The sequence below is a fragment of the Micropterus salmoides genome, unplaced genomic scaffold (assembly GCF_014851395.1).
Source record: "Micropterus salmoides isolate LMB-PRFRI ecotype aquatic unplaced genomic scaffold, ASM1485139v1 Ms_hic_scaffold_2, whole genome shotgun sequence".
Classification (NCBI taxonomy): Eukaryota; Metazoa; Chordata; class Actinopteri; order Centrarchiformes; family Centrarchidae; genus Micropterus; species Micropterus salmoides.
The window spans coordinates 41,711,169-41,729,447 of NW_024041150.1; the positions used below are offsets into that span (position 1 = coordinate 41,711,169).

Sequence of the window (18,279 nt, forward strand, 5' to 3'; positions counted from 1 at the left end):
ATTAGCAACTGGATTGTTCAGACTATTTCCCTGGCCTATCAGGTGCGCGGTTTGCCTTCACCTGTGGCTGTGAGGGCTCATTCTACCAGAGGCAAGGCGGCCTCTCGAGCCCCCCTTTCCGGGGCCTCTTGCAGGATGTTGTTTAGCGGCTGGCTGGGCCACTCCGCACACATTTATTCGGTTTTACAGTCTTGACCTTCCTTCGGCACCTGGCACTCATGCGCTCTCCTCTTAGTAGTGCCACCTTATTGCACACAGGGGCAGGCGGGGTTTTCGGCACGGTTTAGTGGGTATCTCGTTCCCATAGTGTCGTAACCGACGCAGTTCGAGTTCCCTCGAAGGGGAACGTCTCGGGTTACGTATGTAACCCTGGTTCCCCGAGAAGGGGAACGAGAGACTGCGTCGGTCCGCCGCACCTCTCTCCCCGCCTGAAGCGCCTGCTTCATAGTTTAAGCTAATGATGAGTGTGTACAGGTGTGCTTTATACTCCTCCGGTTATTCCGTCACACCTTACCGTTCTAGCAACAGGCCAATAGGATTGGAGTGATTTCATTCACGTTCAGACCTGCTTCGCCTAGAGGCGTTCCCATAGTGTCGTAACCGACGCAGTCTCTCGTTCCCCTTCTCGGGGAACCAGGGTTACATACGTAACCCGAGACGTTCCTTTTCAGCACTGTAGCCAGACTAACAGAAAGTCACAGCTCTGTTGAACCATGTATTCCTAAAGCCATCATTAGTAACGACTTCATGAGCTTCTTTAATCATAAAATTTAAATTACTAGAGACAAAATTCGGCAAGACCTGCCCTCAACTAGCAACAACTTATCTCCAAAATCAGGAACCTCAGAAACTGCTGTAAAACCAGATATATGTTTAGACTGCTTTGTTTCCCTCCATCTTTACCAGCTAACTTCAAATATGTCTAAAGCATCAACCTGTCTTTTAAGTCCCCATCCCAACTAGGCTGCTTAAAGAAGTTTTACCCTTAGTCAGCACTTCTTTATTAGATATGTTCAAACTGTTTTTATTAACAGGCTGTGCCACAGAGAGTGACTGAGTCCAAACAAATCCATAAAGAAACAAAATCAAAACAGCCAATCAAAATCAAAAGAAGGCAAAAGTGCAACAAAGATCCACAAATCACTCTGTATAACTTGACACAGAGACTGAGGTTTGGTCAATTTTGTGAGGTTTATTAAAAACTTTTAAAGTAAATAAAAAGTAAATATGTCACCCTGTTCTAAAACATCTAAACCAAACAAGCAAGAGTAAGAACAAAACTCAAACCAGAACCTGAACAACTATCAGCTTTCATTTGGACCAAAAACATGTTGACAGCTTTGTCCAGATGTCCAGGGGTCTGTATCATGAATCAAGTTCACCTCAGTCAGTCTTTCTCTGAGTGATCAGGCTTCACTAAACCATCATCTACAAGTCAAACTAGAGCATGAGGAGTTCCACAGGGAAGTGTTCTGGGTCCTCTGCTGTTTGTGATCTATGTAGGAAATCTGTGGTTTATTTACTCATCACCCGAACCTTCCTTAGCCTGGGAGGGCGGGGTCATCACCATAGAGGCAGGCAGGTCATTTCCTGCAGTCAGAGCAGGTTAGAAAGAAAACATGTTAGACACAACTATCAATCATTAACATCACTGATGGTGATGGTGCAGTGGATAAGACAAATTTACTGTGAGATTCTGTGACACATCCACCAATGTGTCCCTGAGCATAGAACTTAACTCCTAGTTGCTCCAGAGGCGTGTGACATCTGACATATATATAATGAGTAGTAAAGTAAGTCGCTTTGGATAAAAGCGTCAGCTAAATGAATAAATGTAATGATTGATTTATTAATTGACAGATTATTTGTAAGACCGGTGAATGATTCAGTATTACTTGTGGCCCTACGGCGAAATAAAGACACCATGAGGACAGTGGAGATGCAGTACGGACAGAAGACCACCAGGTGGTAGATCAGTCTAAACACAAGCTGGAAGGGGGCTGAGGCAGGGGGTGTGTTGGAGGAGGCGGGGTTGTCGGGGTGGGCAGAGCTGCGGATGTGGGCGGGGGTGAGGTTGTAGGTTTACCTGTAGAGAGAATCCCACCTGGTCAGATGAATCTCTGGATGAAATAAGTACTGAAATCAAAGGTAACCTCCTCACCTGTGACAGAGATCCAGCTGGATGGAGACTCTCCACGACCGATGATGTCACACTTGTAGAGGCCTTCATCAGTCTTGTTAACATGGTGGATGGTCATGTGACCTGTAGGCTCAGTCCTGATGAGGGAGCCATCTTTATAGAAACCAGCTGGGAGGTTGGAGGGAGGGGTCTTTGTTTTACAGTGCAGAGTGACATCATGTCCCTCCATCACAGGGAGGACAGGACTCTGCAGGATCACTGGTCCACCTCAACACAGAGACAAACTACAGCATTTCATCATTTACACACAGCTTCATCAACACTAACTCCACAGTCTGATCTTACCAGTGACAGTGATGTTGATGGTGTTACTGGTTGCTCCCTCTCTGGACTCACACCAGTAAACTCCACTGTCCCCTGGGAAAATGTAGCTAATGTCACATGATGAACCAGCTGATCTTCCCCAGTCATCACACTGAGTCCTGGTTTCTCTGGTTGTGTTCCTCCTCAGCGTCCATCCAGCAGAGCTGTCGTCCTCCTCACAGCTCAGAGAGACAGACTTCCAGCTGAAAAACTGAGAGCTGCTGGGACTCACAGTCAGAGAGGCTGATGGGAATTAATTGTATTTTAAACAAAATTAAAAGACAGCTTGAAGTTTAACAAACATAAAATTAACTTCTGAACTTGATTCCACATAAATAGCTTCAAGGAGCTCAATACAGAGCTGATTCATAGTGTTTTATGATCTGTCGTTTGTTGCAGCTGAATACAGCTCTGAAACTAACTAACATTTCGCCCAGTGGTTTGTAGAAAGTTTTCACTTAAGGGTTTTGTATTGTGAGAGGAGAGCTTTACCAACCTTGTGTGGCTGTGCAGCACAGCATGGCGGTCGGCCCTGAAGGGAAGTGAGTCTCAGATTGGTTTAAGGTTTTATGTTTAACACGATAATAAATCAAACAAATTCTGTTTTTCTGGTTACTGAACATCTCACCTGTATCATGTCAAACACACATATTTCTGTAGTGCTTCATGCAGCAAATATTAATTTAAGGTTGCACATTTAGCTAAGATTACACACACAGGGGATCGAATGAAATATCCATCTCCATCCAGCTCGTTGTTTAAGTTAAGCATCATCAAGCCCACAACACACACATGATTGAGAAGAAGGAGTTTTAGTTTGACGTCTTCATATTACTCAGGATGAGCTGCCATTTTCATATTAGTGTGAGTGCAGAGATCAGAAGAACATCGGGAGCAGCTCCCAGTCACTGTTATGAAGAAAGACTATTATGTAACTGTGTGATTAAAATGTAACTTATAATCAGTTTGGTGAGGTGAGTGAGCACAGTGATTAAAAACTCTACATCAACATAAATTATTACGTTAATTAATTATCACTTCATTTTACACTTGTACAGTAATCTGGGATCAGACGTCATCAAGGATTTTGTTTTCAGTATATCACGTCACCCAGTTATGATTACGTTTCTTCCTGCTCTAAAAGGCTGCACTGCAGTGAAAGAATATTGCATCTAAACATATTAAACTGTTAAACTACGTTTCTCTTCTTGTTTCGGTTTTATAAAAAAAATGTTCTTTGTTTTGAATGTTTACTTCATGCTGACGAATAAAATATAAGTTCATCCTGACACCCTCAAGACAGCCGATATAGAGATATTGTACTTACAGAGCAGCCACTGTGTGCATGTTTGTCCCATTGTGCCTCTAACTGATATAAGATCAACACATCGCCACCAAGCCGTCGGTCTCTACACTTAAACCTGCCCACTTCCTCTTTGTAGGTCAGAGCTGTGTGGTTTTCTGTCCAACAGTTGGCAGGAAAGGCGTGACAAGTTTAGTTTATTAGACTCAGAGAATAACCATCAGTGGGTTTATCGACAGAATAAAATAAAGGATCAGAATCAATGCAGCAGAAGCTGCAGATATTTCCTTTTTTATTCCACACATTCTTCATAATTGTCCAAACCCGACACCTTCATGACCCACACTGCAACTCGACCTTGTGGTTGTTGTGTGTCTGTTATTCTCTCAGTGCCTAATAGAGCCTGGAGCAGATGAGCAGCAGCTAACACACCAACAGATTTGTTTCATTTTCAAACATGAGGTCTTCCGGGTGATGGGACCCAGAGGAAAAACAATAAAGTCACAAAGCAAGTGAAGTTTGTACATAAAGTTTAATTCATGTATACTGTAAATCTTCACTTATTTGCTTCAATCACTGAACTCCCCTGCTTATGGTTGGGCCTTTAATCATTTTGCACAAATGTCTTGCTCAGCAGAGAGGGGAAACAGGCTATCAAATTGTTTATTTTAACCAGGATAAATATCATTCATGCAATAATTAGGATGTCATATCAGATAATAATAATAATCAAGAGAGAGAGAGGGGAGGGAGGCAGCCTACACAATATACACACAGAGGTACAGACAGTAAAGGTGATGTTGCTATAGACTAAATGAAAAATGGCATAATAAAAAAATAACAATAATAGCAATAGGACTAGTAACAATAGTCGTTGCAGCAGAGGGTGTCAAGCAGGAACACGGGGGCAGCAGGTGACCCGCAACCACAGATCCAGACTCCACAGCTCCAGAGCCAGAAAACCTGCAGGAAGTGATAGGAGGAGAGAGGAGAGAGACGAGAAAGCACAAGACTACCAGAAAGGGGAGAAGTTGAGTTAGTAACATGCAATAATGGGATAAGGTTGCATACAGAGGGAGAGAAAGTAGAGGAGAGAGCAGCTCAGTGCATCATGGGAAATCCCCCGGCAGTATAAGCCTATAGCTGCATAACTAAGGGATGGTTCAGGACTACCTGAGCCAGCCCTAACTATAAGCTTTATCAAAGAGGAAAGTCTTAAGCCTACTCTTAAATGTGGAGATGGTGTCTGCCTCCTGAACCCAAACTGGAACCTGGTTCCACAGGAGAGGAGCTTGATAGCTGAACGCTCTGGCTCCTAGTCTACTTTTGGAGACTCTAGGAACCACAAGTAACCCTGCATTCTGGGAGCGCAGTGCTCTGGTGGGGTAGTAAGGTACTATGAGCTCTTTAAGATAAGATGGTGCCTGACCATTAAGAGCTTTGTAGGTAAGAAGAATGATTTTAAATTCTATTCTGGATTTTACTGGAAGCCAATGCAGAGAAGCTAAAACAGGAGAAATATGCAGAATAACCTCATGCAGAAAGAGAGCGAGAGAGAGAGAGAGAGAAAGAAAGAGAGGGTAGTTATTTTAACTTGGATTCAACTTGATGAAAAACCCTTAAAAGACCCTTAAATAATTAAAGAATCGACCGCTTCAAAGGTCAACGAGTTTCATCTCTCTTGTTTACCATGCCGGTAAATCTGACTGAATTGTACTTTGGTGGAGAACCTGTTCAATCCAACAAAAACATGTATATTTGTTTATATGATCTGAGCAGCTTAGAACTAGCATTATGGCTGGATTCCACCAGACACGACTGCTTTATGTTCCAGTTGTCTGTCTGCTGTTTGCTGCTGAACAGGTTGCGAACTGCAGGTTTATGAGGGCTTGTTCGATGAAAACAAATCTGAGAGAGGTAAAGTTGTGGGTGGACAGATAAACGATCAGCTAAAACTCACTATGAAGCTCCATGAAGCCAAGGAGAGCTGCAGATTCACGTGATAATTCACTACCAGAGACACCTGCACACTGTCACATTGTCATTTCACACACTGTTATTATATAAATGTCCACTGTAGACACTTCAAGAAGGTTTGACCTAAATATAGAAGGCACATGCTCATGCACTTCTTTGAATAATTTGATTAGTACTGGAGCAGTGTGTGCAATAACCACATTTGTATTTAACAGCAACTTACTGTAAATTGTTCTTCACTGTAAATTATATATAAATATACTAAACCACCAAATCATCAACATTTTTACCCCCAAAACAATGTTTTCAATTAATGTGAGTTGTTATTGTGGGTATTTTTGCTTTGGCTGTTGTATCCTTAAACAGAAATGCAATAAAACATCCATAACTATGTTTTCAGTGGTGTATAAAGACCTTATGATGAACCGTTATGTTTTTATTACCTTATAATGAGACATTTCTATCTACACACACCGCGGGTCCTCTTACATGGACCTCGCCATGTTGCTCTACCGTGTTTCTACAGCAGCCCGAATGGACAAACGGTGCTACAGACGGTGTCACAAAGTTGAATATGTACAAAGAAGAAGAACATGTAACATTATTAGTAATAGTCATCTGGTTCATTAGAAGTAAGAAGAGAAGAAGTATTATTTTGCACAAGAGCCTACAGAGCGTGTCGGCCACTGTAGCCTCTCTTGGAAAGGGAGCAGTGATTTATGGTGCATTCATGTGGTGTCGGGAATATAATCATCATCTTTTTTCCTCTAATCTTTATGGCAAAAACAGAAATAAAGTGTAAATGGGACATAAAGAAGTAAACAGGACTTTGATTCATACAAAATCACATATTGCATGTACATTATTTTCAAGCATGTAATTTGTAAGGTGATTATAATGGTTAGTTTGCAGTCAGAAGGACAACTTCCCGACTCGGGAACAGGGGCCATCCGAGGAGCACCTGAATGCACCGCTGATTGCAATTTGCAACCCTCAACACTAGATGTCACAAAAACTTGCACACTGAACCTTTAACTTCCATGAGTTTATAAATGAACAGTACTTTGCATATTATATAAGTAAACTGTTTAGTGACAAATGTAGACTACCCCAGGATGAAAAAGGGGAGGTTTGATCCTGTGGTGTGAGGGGTTTACAGAAGTAGGCTAATCTAACGGTCTCTGTTTAGAAACCTGCAACATCCAATGCATGTGCCTCGTGGAAGTTGACGCTCATTTATGCTGACAAAAGAGATGGATGCCCATCTTGACAGGTAGCTAACAGCGTCTGTTCTGCGGAATAATGTATCCACCTCCTAAGGTCCTTTAAAGACACTTTGCTGTGCGCATTGATCAAATGCAGTTATCACCGTATATTTTTGCTGAATCTCAAGGACTGCAACGTCTACTAAGTGTAATAAAATATCGACGACTCTAATCGTTCATAAAAAATATATTACTTCAAACCATTTATCACCACTGATGAACCCCACAAAGAAAAACATATTGTTTAATATGGCTTAAAAGCATAATTAATATAATTTAAAGCACTAGCCTACTTGGAGGTGCATGCAGTTCTCGGCAAGCATGCAGAATTCTTCATTACACCAATGTGTATTTGCTCATGCTAAGACGTAGAAACCACGCTCATTCCCTCTTCTCAGCCATGAGTGTGTCGGTTCATCCACTGTTTTATTGTCCCTTTAAAAAAACAACAACTTTTCTTTGCAAACGCTTCTGTGGGATCTACAGTTTCCCAAACCGCCGCTCTGAGATCTTTTAGTGTGTGGTCCTGCCTCTCCACTCAATCCTCTGGTGTGTGCGTTCTTAAGATTAAAATATTAAAAACTAAAATCGTGTGATACCCCAGACATTATAAAGTCAGTTAAGATCTGAAACCAGGCATTAATTTCAATTAGATGACTTCCTTTATGAACATGAAGATTATGTTAATTGCACGAATGGCTCTCTGTGAGACAGGACTCACAGTTCTCATTGTAAAACACTAGATGTCAGCAAAGAGCAGCTCAGCAGCTGGCAGAGACACTGAGCCATCACAACTCCCCACCTCTGATAAAGGGACACACTGCTGTGAGTTGGTGTGTAGTTTAATTTAGTTTGGAAAACTTTGTCCTCAAAGATGTGTTTTTAATTTTTTAGGTTGAAGTTTACATTAAAACTCATGCAGCACGTATTCATAAATTATACTTTGTAAAATATCAACTGTTGGCTTAAAAGCATTTTCGATGACGTGGAACCAATCATAGCTTGACAGAGCCGGTGAGACAGGTGAGGCTACAGCCCCAGCGCCAGACATGAACAGTAGCCTAAAACCCGTCAGGTAGGTGCCTCCTGCTCCTTCCTGAGATGGCTGCGTTCATATTTGTGTTTGTTGTCTGTGTCCATTCATTAGCCGTGGTGTCTCCCTCCACAGGTGAGTGTGTGTTTTCAGAGCCAGTTTATTCTGGTCTGATATTTAGCCTTTATTGAAACTCTAGTCTGTTTCAATAGTCACCTTTACATTAACTGCAGCGTTTCTGTTGTGAGTCTGTGAATAATCTTTGGGTCTGATCTGGAAAAGAAGTCTTTGATACTTTGTGTGTGATGTTGTTTAGACCAGCTGCTTTATTAGTGATGAAAGAGATGAAAGTCATGCATGTAAAAAAGCACCAGTGGTTAAACGACTGCTAGGAGAGTCACTGTGATAGAAAGAAATAATGAAGCAGGTTACTGAAGTCCTTTTACCTGCTCATCGTATCTCCCTCAGATAGTTTCAGAAATACGTTTGAGTTTGAGGCTGATGGGAGTTTCCCTCCCAGCTTCACCTGCAGACAGTGTTCAGTACTACATTTCTCTGTAGCTTGGTGGTGGCGTCGCTCTTTTCTGAATCAAATCAAATTAAAGCTATTTTATTGACCGAGTAGCGCGGTAGCTTCCACACACGAAATGTTTTCCCAAGCATTTCTGAAGGATCAGTGAGTGACGCCCCCGCCGCACACGGACCTGTATGCGCAGCCGGAAGAAGCGCTTCTGCCTGGACAGCTCTTCCTCTAGTGAGGAGGAAACTTTGATATGTAGATGCAGAAACCTGTTTCCATGAGATGAGAGATTTCTCTCTCTTGCTTGAACATATGCCTTGATTTTTGACAAGCAGTAGAATTTTAAAAGGAACAATTATTAAAATAAACAAACGATATTAAAGATAATAATGTGATAATTAAGTAGGCCTAACTTTATACAAACAACAATGGTTTTCAGTTTGTTGCATGAGGAAATACATTTGCATTTGCAATCATATGACAGTAAGTAGTAGAGTTTCTGTGTGAAATAACCATAACATTCTGAAAGTTGAAAACCAACACATCCAGAAAAGACATCTAAGCACAAATATTTATAAGAAAAAACTAATTTTCTCTAATAACTTGATCCAGCAAATAATATATGTTATAAATATGTTTTTCGCATCATGAAAGGATTCCCTCACAAATAATACATGTGGTGATTTCCAACAACAAACTATCATAATTTTAAATTTAATAATATAATGTTCATTTTTTTATTGAGACTGTCAAACTGCGCTAATTATTATGTTACTGTAGTTTGCAGCATTATGTTGAGACACAAGCAGTGGAGGATGAAGTACACAAATCCTGTACTTGTCATTGTCATTTTACCTTTTTGATATAAAAAACTCTTGATTTGTGTTTTTCCATTTTCCAGATGAACTGAATAATAAAAGCACGACCAATGAGCTTAAGTGATGAATTGAAAAGTAGAATTTTATCCTTTTGTTATGTTAAGTTACATTTCTGCTTTGATTTTTACATTTAATGACCACTTTAATTTATCAATTGATTGACTTTACTTGATTGAATCTGTGATTTTATTAAAGCTTCCTTCTTTTCTCTGGATGTTTTGTGATTTAGAGAAAAAAGGAGGCTGGAAAAAATGTCACTCTTGAATGTAGGGGTCCCAGAGATGCTGCCAAGTCGTTGACAATGTGGAACCGAACAGACCTGGAGTCAGAAATTTTGGTTTTCTTCCTCAGAGATGGTCGCTTAATGAATAATTTCCAGCATCCATCTTATCGTGGTCAAGTGGAGCTGAGAGATCCAGAGATGAAAGATGGAGACGCTTCTGTGGTTCTGAAGAACGTCAAAACCAACGACACTGGAACATACGAGTGTCTGATTGGAGGGAACATTACAGAAAAACCTGATCCCAGCAGCACCATCAGGCTGACAGTGACAGAGCCAGGTGAGCGTGTAGAGCTCAGAGTGTCTCTTTGTCTCTCAGGTGAGCGTGTAGAGCTCAGAGTGTCTCTTTGTCTCTCAGGTGAGCGTGTAGAGCTCAGAGTGTCTCTTTGTCTCTCAGGTGAGCGTGTAGAGCTCAGAGTGTCTCTTTGTCTCTCAGGTGAGCGTGTAGAGCTCAGAGTGTCTCTTTGTCTCTCAGGTGAGCGTGTAGAGCTCAGAGTGTCTCTTTGTCTCTCAGGTGAGCGTGTAGAGCTCAGAGTGTCTCTTTGTCTCTCAGGTGAGCGTGTAGAGCTCAGAGTGTCTCTTTGTCTCTCAGGTGAGCGTGTAGAGCTCAGAGTGTCTCTTTGTCTCTCAGGTGAGCGTGTAGAGCTCAGAGTGTCTCTTTGTCTCTCAGGTGAGTGTGTAGAGCTCAGAGTGTCTCTTTGTCTCTCAGGTCAGCGTGTAGAGCTCAGAGTGTCTCTTTGTCTCTCAGGTGAGTGTGTAGAGCTCAGAGTGTGTCTTTGTCTCTCAGTTGAGTGTGTAGAGCTCAGAGTGTCTCTTTGTCTCTCAGGTGAGCGTGTAGAGCTCAGAGTGTCTCTTTGTCTCTCAGGTGAGCGTGTAGAGCTCAGAGTGTCTCTTTGTCTCTCAGGTGAGCGTGTAGAGCTCAGAGTGTCTCTTTGTCTCTCAGGTGAGCGTGTAGAACTCAGAGTGTCTCTTTGTCTCTCAGGTCAGCGTGTAGAGCTCAGAGTGTCTCTTTGTCTCTCAGGTGAGCGTGTAGAACTCAGAGTGTCTCTTTGTCTCTCAGGTGAGTGTGTAGAGCTCAGAGTGTCTCTTTGTCTCTCAGGTGAGCGTGTAGAGCTCAGAGTGTCTCTTTGTCTCTCAGGTGAGCGTGTAGAACTCAGAGTGTCTCTTTGTCTCTCAGGTCAGCGTGTAGAGCTCAGAGTGTGTTTTTGTCTCTCAGGTGAGCGTGTAGAGCTCAGAGTGTCTCTTTGTCTCTCAGGTGAAGCTGCTTCCTGGTAGTTGAGCTGAGAAACATCACAGATCAGATGTTTGTGTTTTAGAAAGATGTTGCTGATGAGACTTTAGAGGAAACAGCTGCTACGAGTCATGTGATCAAAGTTCAGTAGATAATGTCTGACATTCTGTCCACCTGCTGACAGCTGATACCTCACACCTGTTTCTGCTCTGCAGGTCACACAGCTGGAGACAAGGAGGGAGGAGACAAGGAGGGAGGAGACAAGGAGAGAGGAAACAGTGACGGAGGACACAAGGAGGGAGGAAACACTAATGTTGTTGTTTGTGTTGGTGTTGGTGTTGGTGTTGGTGCTGTTGTTGGTGCTGTTGTTGGTGTTGTTGGTGTTGTTGTTTTTTGTTTTGTTAGTCACACAGATGTTTGTCAGGAGAAATGTAGAGGAAACGCAGAGAATAATTCAGACCAGCCTCCTGCTCCTGAAACTGTATATCTTCGTGATCTGCAGAGCAATGAAGGGTCCAGAGACAGTACATGAGAGTTAGTGAATAAATCCAGCCCGTTCTCAGTCCCAAAGTTTCAAACAGCTACACTTTGTCACGTCCTTCAGCGTCTGGTACTAACACACATGGCTCCCTTTCATGTCACAGATTAATGCACTCGGGGAAGCCCTTCAAGCCTAGTTCACACTACACGATGCCGGTCGGAGATCTTGCCGGCTGTGATCACAGGTAAATTAGCGATCAATCGGCAGTCACCAGTCGTTATGTGTGAACTACTCAGCTCTCTCTGTAGCTCAGACAATCCCTGCTACCTGCGTGTGCTGATCCATTGTTTCAACCAGATTCTTTGTCTTTATAATAACAAACAACTGTTTGATGTGCAGGTTCGTGTAATTTCCCGTTTCACATTTCAAGTATGTTTTCTTGACAAAACGTGGTTTGGAGACCAGCGTCGGGTGACAGAGTCGCTGTCAGCTCGTGTAGTGTGTGACCCCCTGTCACCGATCAGTCACATAGTGTGAACGCCACAACGACTTCAAGACTCCCACGGCAAGTTGTGTAGTGTGAACGGCACGGCGATCAGAGTCTAACCAGATGTTGCATTTGTATTCTTGCTAACTTGTTAAGAAGCGACACCAAAGGGAGTTGACTATGCGTCCATATGTGACGCCCTGGGATGAGAGCGAGTTCGTAGATCAGCGTCATGTATGTCACATGTCCTGATGTATACGGCCTGTGACTTCCAGTCTTTTTATGAAGGCTGCTGTAGAAACATGATGAAGAGAGGATCCAGTCTCACTCTGGTGACTGTGTTCAGAGAAGAAAAAACAATGAAGGAGGAGTTCTCCAAACAAACAATGGGGATCAGTGATTGGTCGTCAGGATGCAAACTGGCTGCTGATTGGGGGACTGATCGGTGCTGCTCCTGTCCTCTAATCACTGAACACAGCCAGTCCAGAGAGTCACAAGGCAGCACGTTCACGCTGATCCAAACTCAGAAGAATGAAGGATCATTCAGTTCAGTTTCCTCTACCAAACTGTATCTACCAGCAGCTACATCAAACGTCCACTCAACTTGATATTATTCTTTCTACTATTTTACTCTTGTAAACCACTTTGTGACCTTGCTCTGTAAAAGCAAATATCAACTATTAAACAAACTTTACTTTCAAATTTGTATTTGTATTACCACGTGCCTTCTTGAGTCCACTTCTCTGATTAAATCAAGTCTGCCTGTGCTCTGCTCCGTGCTGACATGATCATTAATGCGTATCTTCTGTCCGGCTCGGTTCCCTCCAGCCTAAAAATGGCTGCTTTAACCCAGAGCATTTGCCTGATAAAGGTCTAGCACCGAAACTTTGTGTCAATACATTTTATATTTTTTGCAAGTTAAACAGTGTGTGGAAGTTTTCTTTGCAACTGTTACCCCAGACCTAAAAAATACACAGACCGATCTCTAATCTCACATTTGTTGCCAAACTCTAACCAGTCAGCTCCAATCTGTGGGAAGACTTTAGTCTGGGTTCAGGATAAAACACAGCGCAGGATCAGCATCTGCTGTCTTGTATTATTTATTGACTGTCTCATCTGTAAAGTGTCCTTGGGTGATTTGAAAGGTGCTTATAAATGTGAAGTTTTATATCGTTTTGAACATGAAAAACTTGCTAAAACACAGAATATATTGACCGATGTCAAAATCCTGCTGCACTTTTAACATTAATAGACCGTTTTGGGTGAATGTGACAATAAAACATACAATACAGCAGCATGCACATAATCCACAAGAATTAAAACTGGGAAAGGGTAGAAGCCAGGTCTACAATGGGCTGTACAGATAATCTGGATCCGGATCCACCTGTGTGGTTTGCAGCGAAAAGCCGAAATAAACATGTTGTAACATCTTTGTGTTATATTACTGCTACCTTTTGAATATTTGGAGGAATCCAATTCCACATGGAGGTATTTATTTTTGCACAACTGCAGCTACAAAATGTTCATTGTTTGTATGAAATGAAAGAGACTGACCGACGGTTGCAAATAACTGCTGGGTCAGATTTCACCAAACACAGTGAAGAAGACAAGAGGTCGCTGAGCCTTCAGCTGCTGCCACCAGCCTGGATATTTGTATATTCACCTGCAGGGCTGTGACTGCCCCGTTTGTGACTCTGTTCGGTTTCTGGATACTTTCTGGTGCAGAAAGTGAGACAGGAAGAGCAGGAAGGCAGCAAAATGCAGGCCCATACTCCGCTTCCCAGGAAAAGAACAAACAAACAGGAGGACTGGATCTGCTAGAGACGGAGCTGTTGAGAAGGAATCCCAGCTGGAAGAAAGAGGCCAGGACACCACACCTGTGTCCATGGCAACTGTTGTTCAGACAGACACATTTGCACGACAGACATTAGAAAAAGTAAGCACACTGTGACGCCCCTCCCACTGTAGGTTGTCCTGCCAACCTCAGCGGACAGTTGGCTGAATTGGGAGGGACGTCAGCTGAATGGTCTCACCCGGGCTGCTCAAAGCTGGGTGTTATTTGCTTAAGCAATTTGTGTGTGTGTGTGTGTGTGTGTGTATCTTCAAGAGGTAGGAAAAGGGAGGTGGTGTGGGGGAAACTGAGTGGGGAACTATAGAGAGTAAATGCAGCAGAACAAAATTAAAAAATAATTATATTAAAAATAACAATAATAAAATAAAATAAAATTGAATAAAACGTCAGGGCATCATCCGCTGGTCATCCCGCACCTGCAACCCCCAGACCCAGTCTGAGTGGATCTGTTCCCGATCTGAACGTTTATTTATTAGTCATTCCTATTATTTATAATTATAATTATTATTATTTATTTTTTCATGAACTGACTGACAGACACAGCAGGATCAGTTCAGTGCTTCATATTTACAAAATGAACAGTAATGCTTTATAATATGAGTCATTATTAAGGAAAGTGAGGGATGTCAGGAACAAAGTGACACTTAATGAAACGTTAAAAAGTAGTGAATAACCGGAAGATTGTATAAAGAGGTTTTAAATTCACCAGTAAAAACTAGTAGTAAAAGTAAAAGAGCTTTTACTCTTTGCTTTGTGAAAAGGTCTTTAAAGGATCAGCTCACGCCCCACATGTACGCTGAGTGGTCCCTTCATAATACGACTACAGCGTCAGAGATGAAGGACAAAGACCACAGTCCTCGTCCTAAAGTTCTGACGAAGCTAAATGAGAGACAGAGCAACAAGCAAACCTCTGTTTTTATTTGTAGATGCTTATTTATTTTATGGAAGGTAAACTCCAATCTTTTTGTTCAGATAAACGAGTGATACTGCATGATAAAGATGGCTCCCTCATCAGGACAGAGCCTACAGGTCACATGTCCATCCACCATGTTTCCAAGTCAAGTGTGACATCAGCGGTCATGGAGAGTCTCCATCCAGCTGGATCTCTGTCACAGGTGAGGAGGCTGCTCAGTAGATATTTTGGTCGGTTGTTAATTTGAGGAGAAGCTCAGCAGGTTCATAAGTTACAGTAGAGTTGATCACATCAACGTGCTGTTGTAGTCTTCACACAAACCAAATCACCAAATCATCATCAAACCAAATACAACCTTAAACGGTGTTACAAACTCACCCGGTGCTGTATCTAGTTTATATTAAAGCAGTGCAGGCGGTGACTGAGTGTGGAAGTGCCCCTGAAGCTTTGTGGAAACAGAAAGCACAGTGACATCTGGTGGCTTGTAGAAGTTATTGCAACTCAAATTTAGGATGAAAACACATCAGTCACTTTTATTGGCCAGGTGTATGTACACATAGGAGGAATTTGAGTGAACAGAAGAAAAATCTAAATCAAATCTCTTTAATTCTTTTTATAATTTCTGTTGCATAATCAAGTGTAAAGATTTACAAATTAAAGTGCTCCTCTAAACCAACACATTCTCATCTGAATGCATCATAACTAACGCTTTCAGACAGCGTGACAAAGCGTAAGGATTTTACACTAAAGGCACCCTTCAGCGTCCCTGTGAAACGCCCCTGTTTGCTACGTTGCAGCAACACAAGGGAGGCTAATTTGGCCTCCCTTGTGTTGCGGGAGGCTAGTTTGGGTCTGCATTTCTACAAACAGAGTTGTGGATTTGGTCAAAATGAATGGTCTCCTCAATGATGACAAGTGAAGGCAGATACTTATTCATCATGCAGTTCCATCAGGGAGTCACCTGATTTATTCTGCAGCATGACAATGACCTTTAACATACAGCGAAAGACGAACAAGGAGTCTTGGAAGTGACGGTGTGGCCCCCACAGAGTCCTGATCTCGACATCATCAAGTCTGTCTGGGATCTCAGTAAAAGTTTCCATGGATAACTTTCGGTTTACAAATCGGAATAAAAAATCAGATTATGACTGCTCACATAATTGCGGAAAAAGACCAATTATTGTCTGATAATACACTGCTCAAAAAAATAAAGGGAACACTTAAACAACACAATGTAACTCCAAGTCAATCACACTCCTGTGAAATCAAACTTATTAACTGAACACTTAAGGAAACAACACTGATTGACAATAAATTTCACATGCTGTTGTGCAAATGGAATAGACAACAGGTGGAAATTATAAAGGCTCCTTGGCTTTTCAGAGTGATATAGGCAGTAAAAACATTTAGTATGACACTAGTAGAAACACTAGTATGCTAATGAAGCCTGAATGAAAACATTATTTAACAAAAGTAGTTAAGGACCCCTGGTTTAAGTTACTATCAGCAGGTTGAAGGCAGGAATCTAGCTTGATGCATATTTGCATAGTAGGCTAGAACAAACATTGTTATCAGCATCATAAATTGAACTTTTGAAAGTTCTACATGCCTTTGAACCACTAACTTACACTGTGGACGTGGACACAAAGATATATTAAATGTACTGAAATTATACAAATGTCATTGTAAAGGCTATCATTTATTTGAAAGCTGATTTTATTGTCTTCTTGTTTCTGCAAATGAGATATATGTCTTGTTCAGTTTTTTTATTATGCAGTATAGTAAGCATTTTCTCAATGTAGGGCTATGACAACTAAGATGGTATTTTAGCGTTGTCTTATACATTGGGAAAGATGAATGCTTTAATAAACATGAGGGAAATTAGTTATGAGTTAGGCTATCCCTAACCCCATTTAAGCATGATACTCATAGCAAACCTGGTTTAACCATAATAAAGTAATTGTAGGATACAGTGTGTTGAGAAAAGAGGGTTGAAATGTGGTGAGATTTCAAACTCTGCAGACTCGAGCACAAACCAAAGATTATCATTATTTGTTTAAATGTGGTGAGAGTGGTTCATCAGTGACTACCCTAATCACCATCTGTTCAACTTCATTAAGAACCAGAACACACTGAACACACTGGATCAGCTCAGAAGTGATGCTCTGTGGTGACATCATCATAGTCATCATCCAATCCCTCCTCAGCCTGGGTAGACGGGGTCATCACCATAGAGACTGGCAGGTCATGTCCTGCACTCAGAGCAGGTTAGAAAGAAAATTTACTTAATTTATCTTCATCTAACTGTCAATCACTGACGTCATTGATTGTGGTGGTGATGGTGCAGTGGATAAGACAAATGTCTTTGGTGTGAGAGACCTGGGTTCAATTCCACCAATGTGCCCCTGAGCATGGAACTTAACTCCTAGTTGCTCCATAGGTGCGCGACATCTGACATGTATACAGTAGTAATTGTAAGTTGCTTTGGATAAAATTCTCTGATAAATGTATTGATTGATTTTATGAATTGACTTATTGTAAGATCAGTGAATGATTCAGTGTTACCTGTGGCCCTGTGTCGATATAAAGACACCATGAGGACAGTGGAGATGCAGTACGGACAGAAGACCACCAGGTGGCAGATCAGTCTAAACACAAGCTGGAAGGGGGCTGAGGCAGGTGGTGATGGAGGAGGCGGGGTGGGCAGAGCTGAGGTTGTAGGTTTACCTGTAGAGAGAATCCACCTGATCAGATGAATCTATGGATGAAATAAGTCCTGAAATCAAAGGTAACCTCCTCACCTGTGACAGAGATCCAGCTGGATGGAGACTCTCCACGACCGCTGATGTTACACTTGTAGAGGCCTTCATCAGACTTGTTAACATGGTGGATGGTCATGTGACCTGTAGGCTCAGTCCTGATGAGGGAGCCATCTTTATAGAAACCAGCTGGGAGGTTGGAGGGAGGGGTCTTTGTTTTACAGTGCAGAGTGACATCATGTCCCTCCATCACAGGGAGGACAGGACTCTGCAGGATCACTGGTCCACCTCAACACAGAGACAAACTACAGCATTTCATCATTTACACACAGCTTCATCAACACTAACTCCACAGTCTGATCTTACCAGTGACAGCGATGTAGCTGATGTTGCAGGAAGAACCAGCTGGTTCTCCTCCCCAGTCGTCACACTGAGTCCTGGTTCTTCTGGTTGTGTTCCTCCTCAGCGTCCATCCAGCAGAGCTGTCGTCCTCCTCACAGCTCAGAGAGACAGACTCTCCTTTAAACAGCTGAGAGCTGCTGGGACTCACAGTCAGAGAGGCTGGAGGAAGAGACAGAAAGATGTGGTTAGAGAGAACATTTGCATGAATTTTCTCCACATTCCTCATATTCCTACTTTCTCACTTCTTCACTGCTGAACTGATCTCTGAGTTTCAGTCGCTGAGTTTCAGAGAAGAAATTCGAATCCCACTGATTTGATTTTCCCAAATGTTTTCTGCATACTTATAACGTTGGTTGAGGTGTGGCTACATGAGTTTTTTTATTCATTATCTCTTA

The 18,279-nt window shown here is 42.1% G+C and overlaps 1 protein-coding gene across 1 annotated transcript; it reads right to left on the reverse strand.

The window, feature by feature from the left end:
- Positions 1 to 1,973: 1,973 nt before the first annotated feature.
- LOC119911975 (Fc receptor-like protein 5) lies at positions 1,974 to 18,110 on the reverse strand. The gene is made up of 5 exons (XM_038730947.1): positions 17,856 to 18,110; positions 16,329 to 16,332; positions 2,486 to 2,557; positions 2,180 to 2,407; positions 1,974 to 2,086 (listed from the first exon to the last, which is right to left on the reverse strand). Exons 1-5 carry the CDS (start codon positions 18,108 to 18,110, stop codon positions 1,974 to 1,976), a joined length of 672 nt encoding a protein of 223 aa, XP_038586875.1.
- Positions 18,111 to 18,279: the final 169 nt, after the last annotated feature.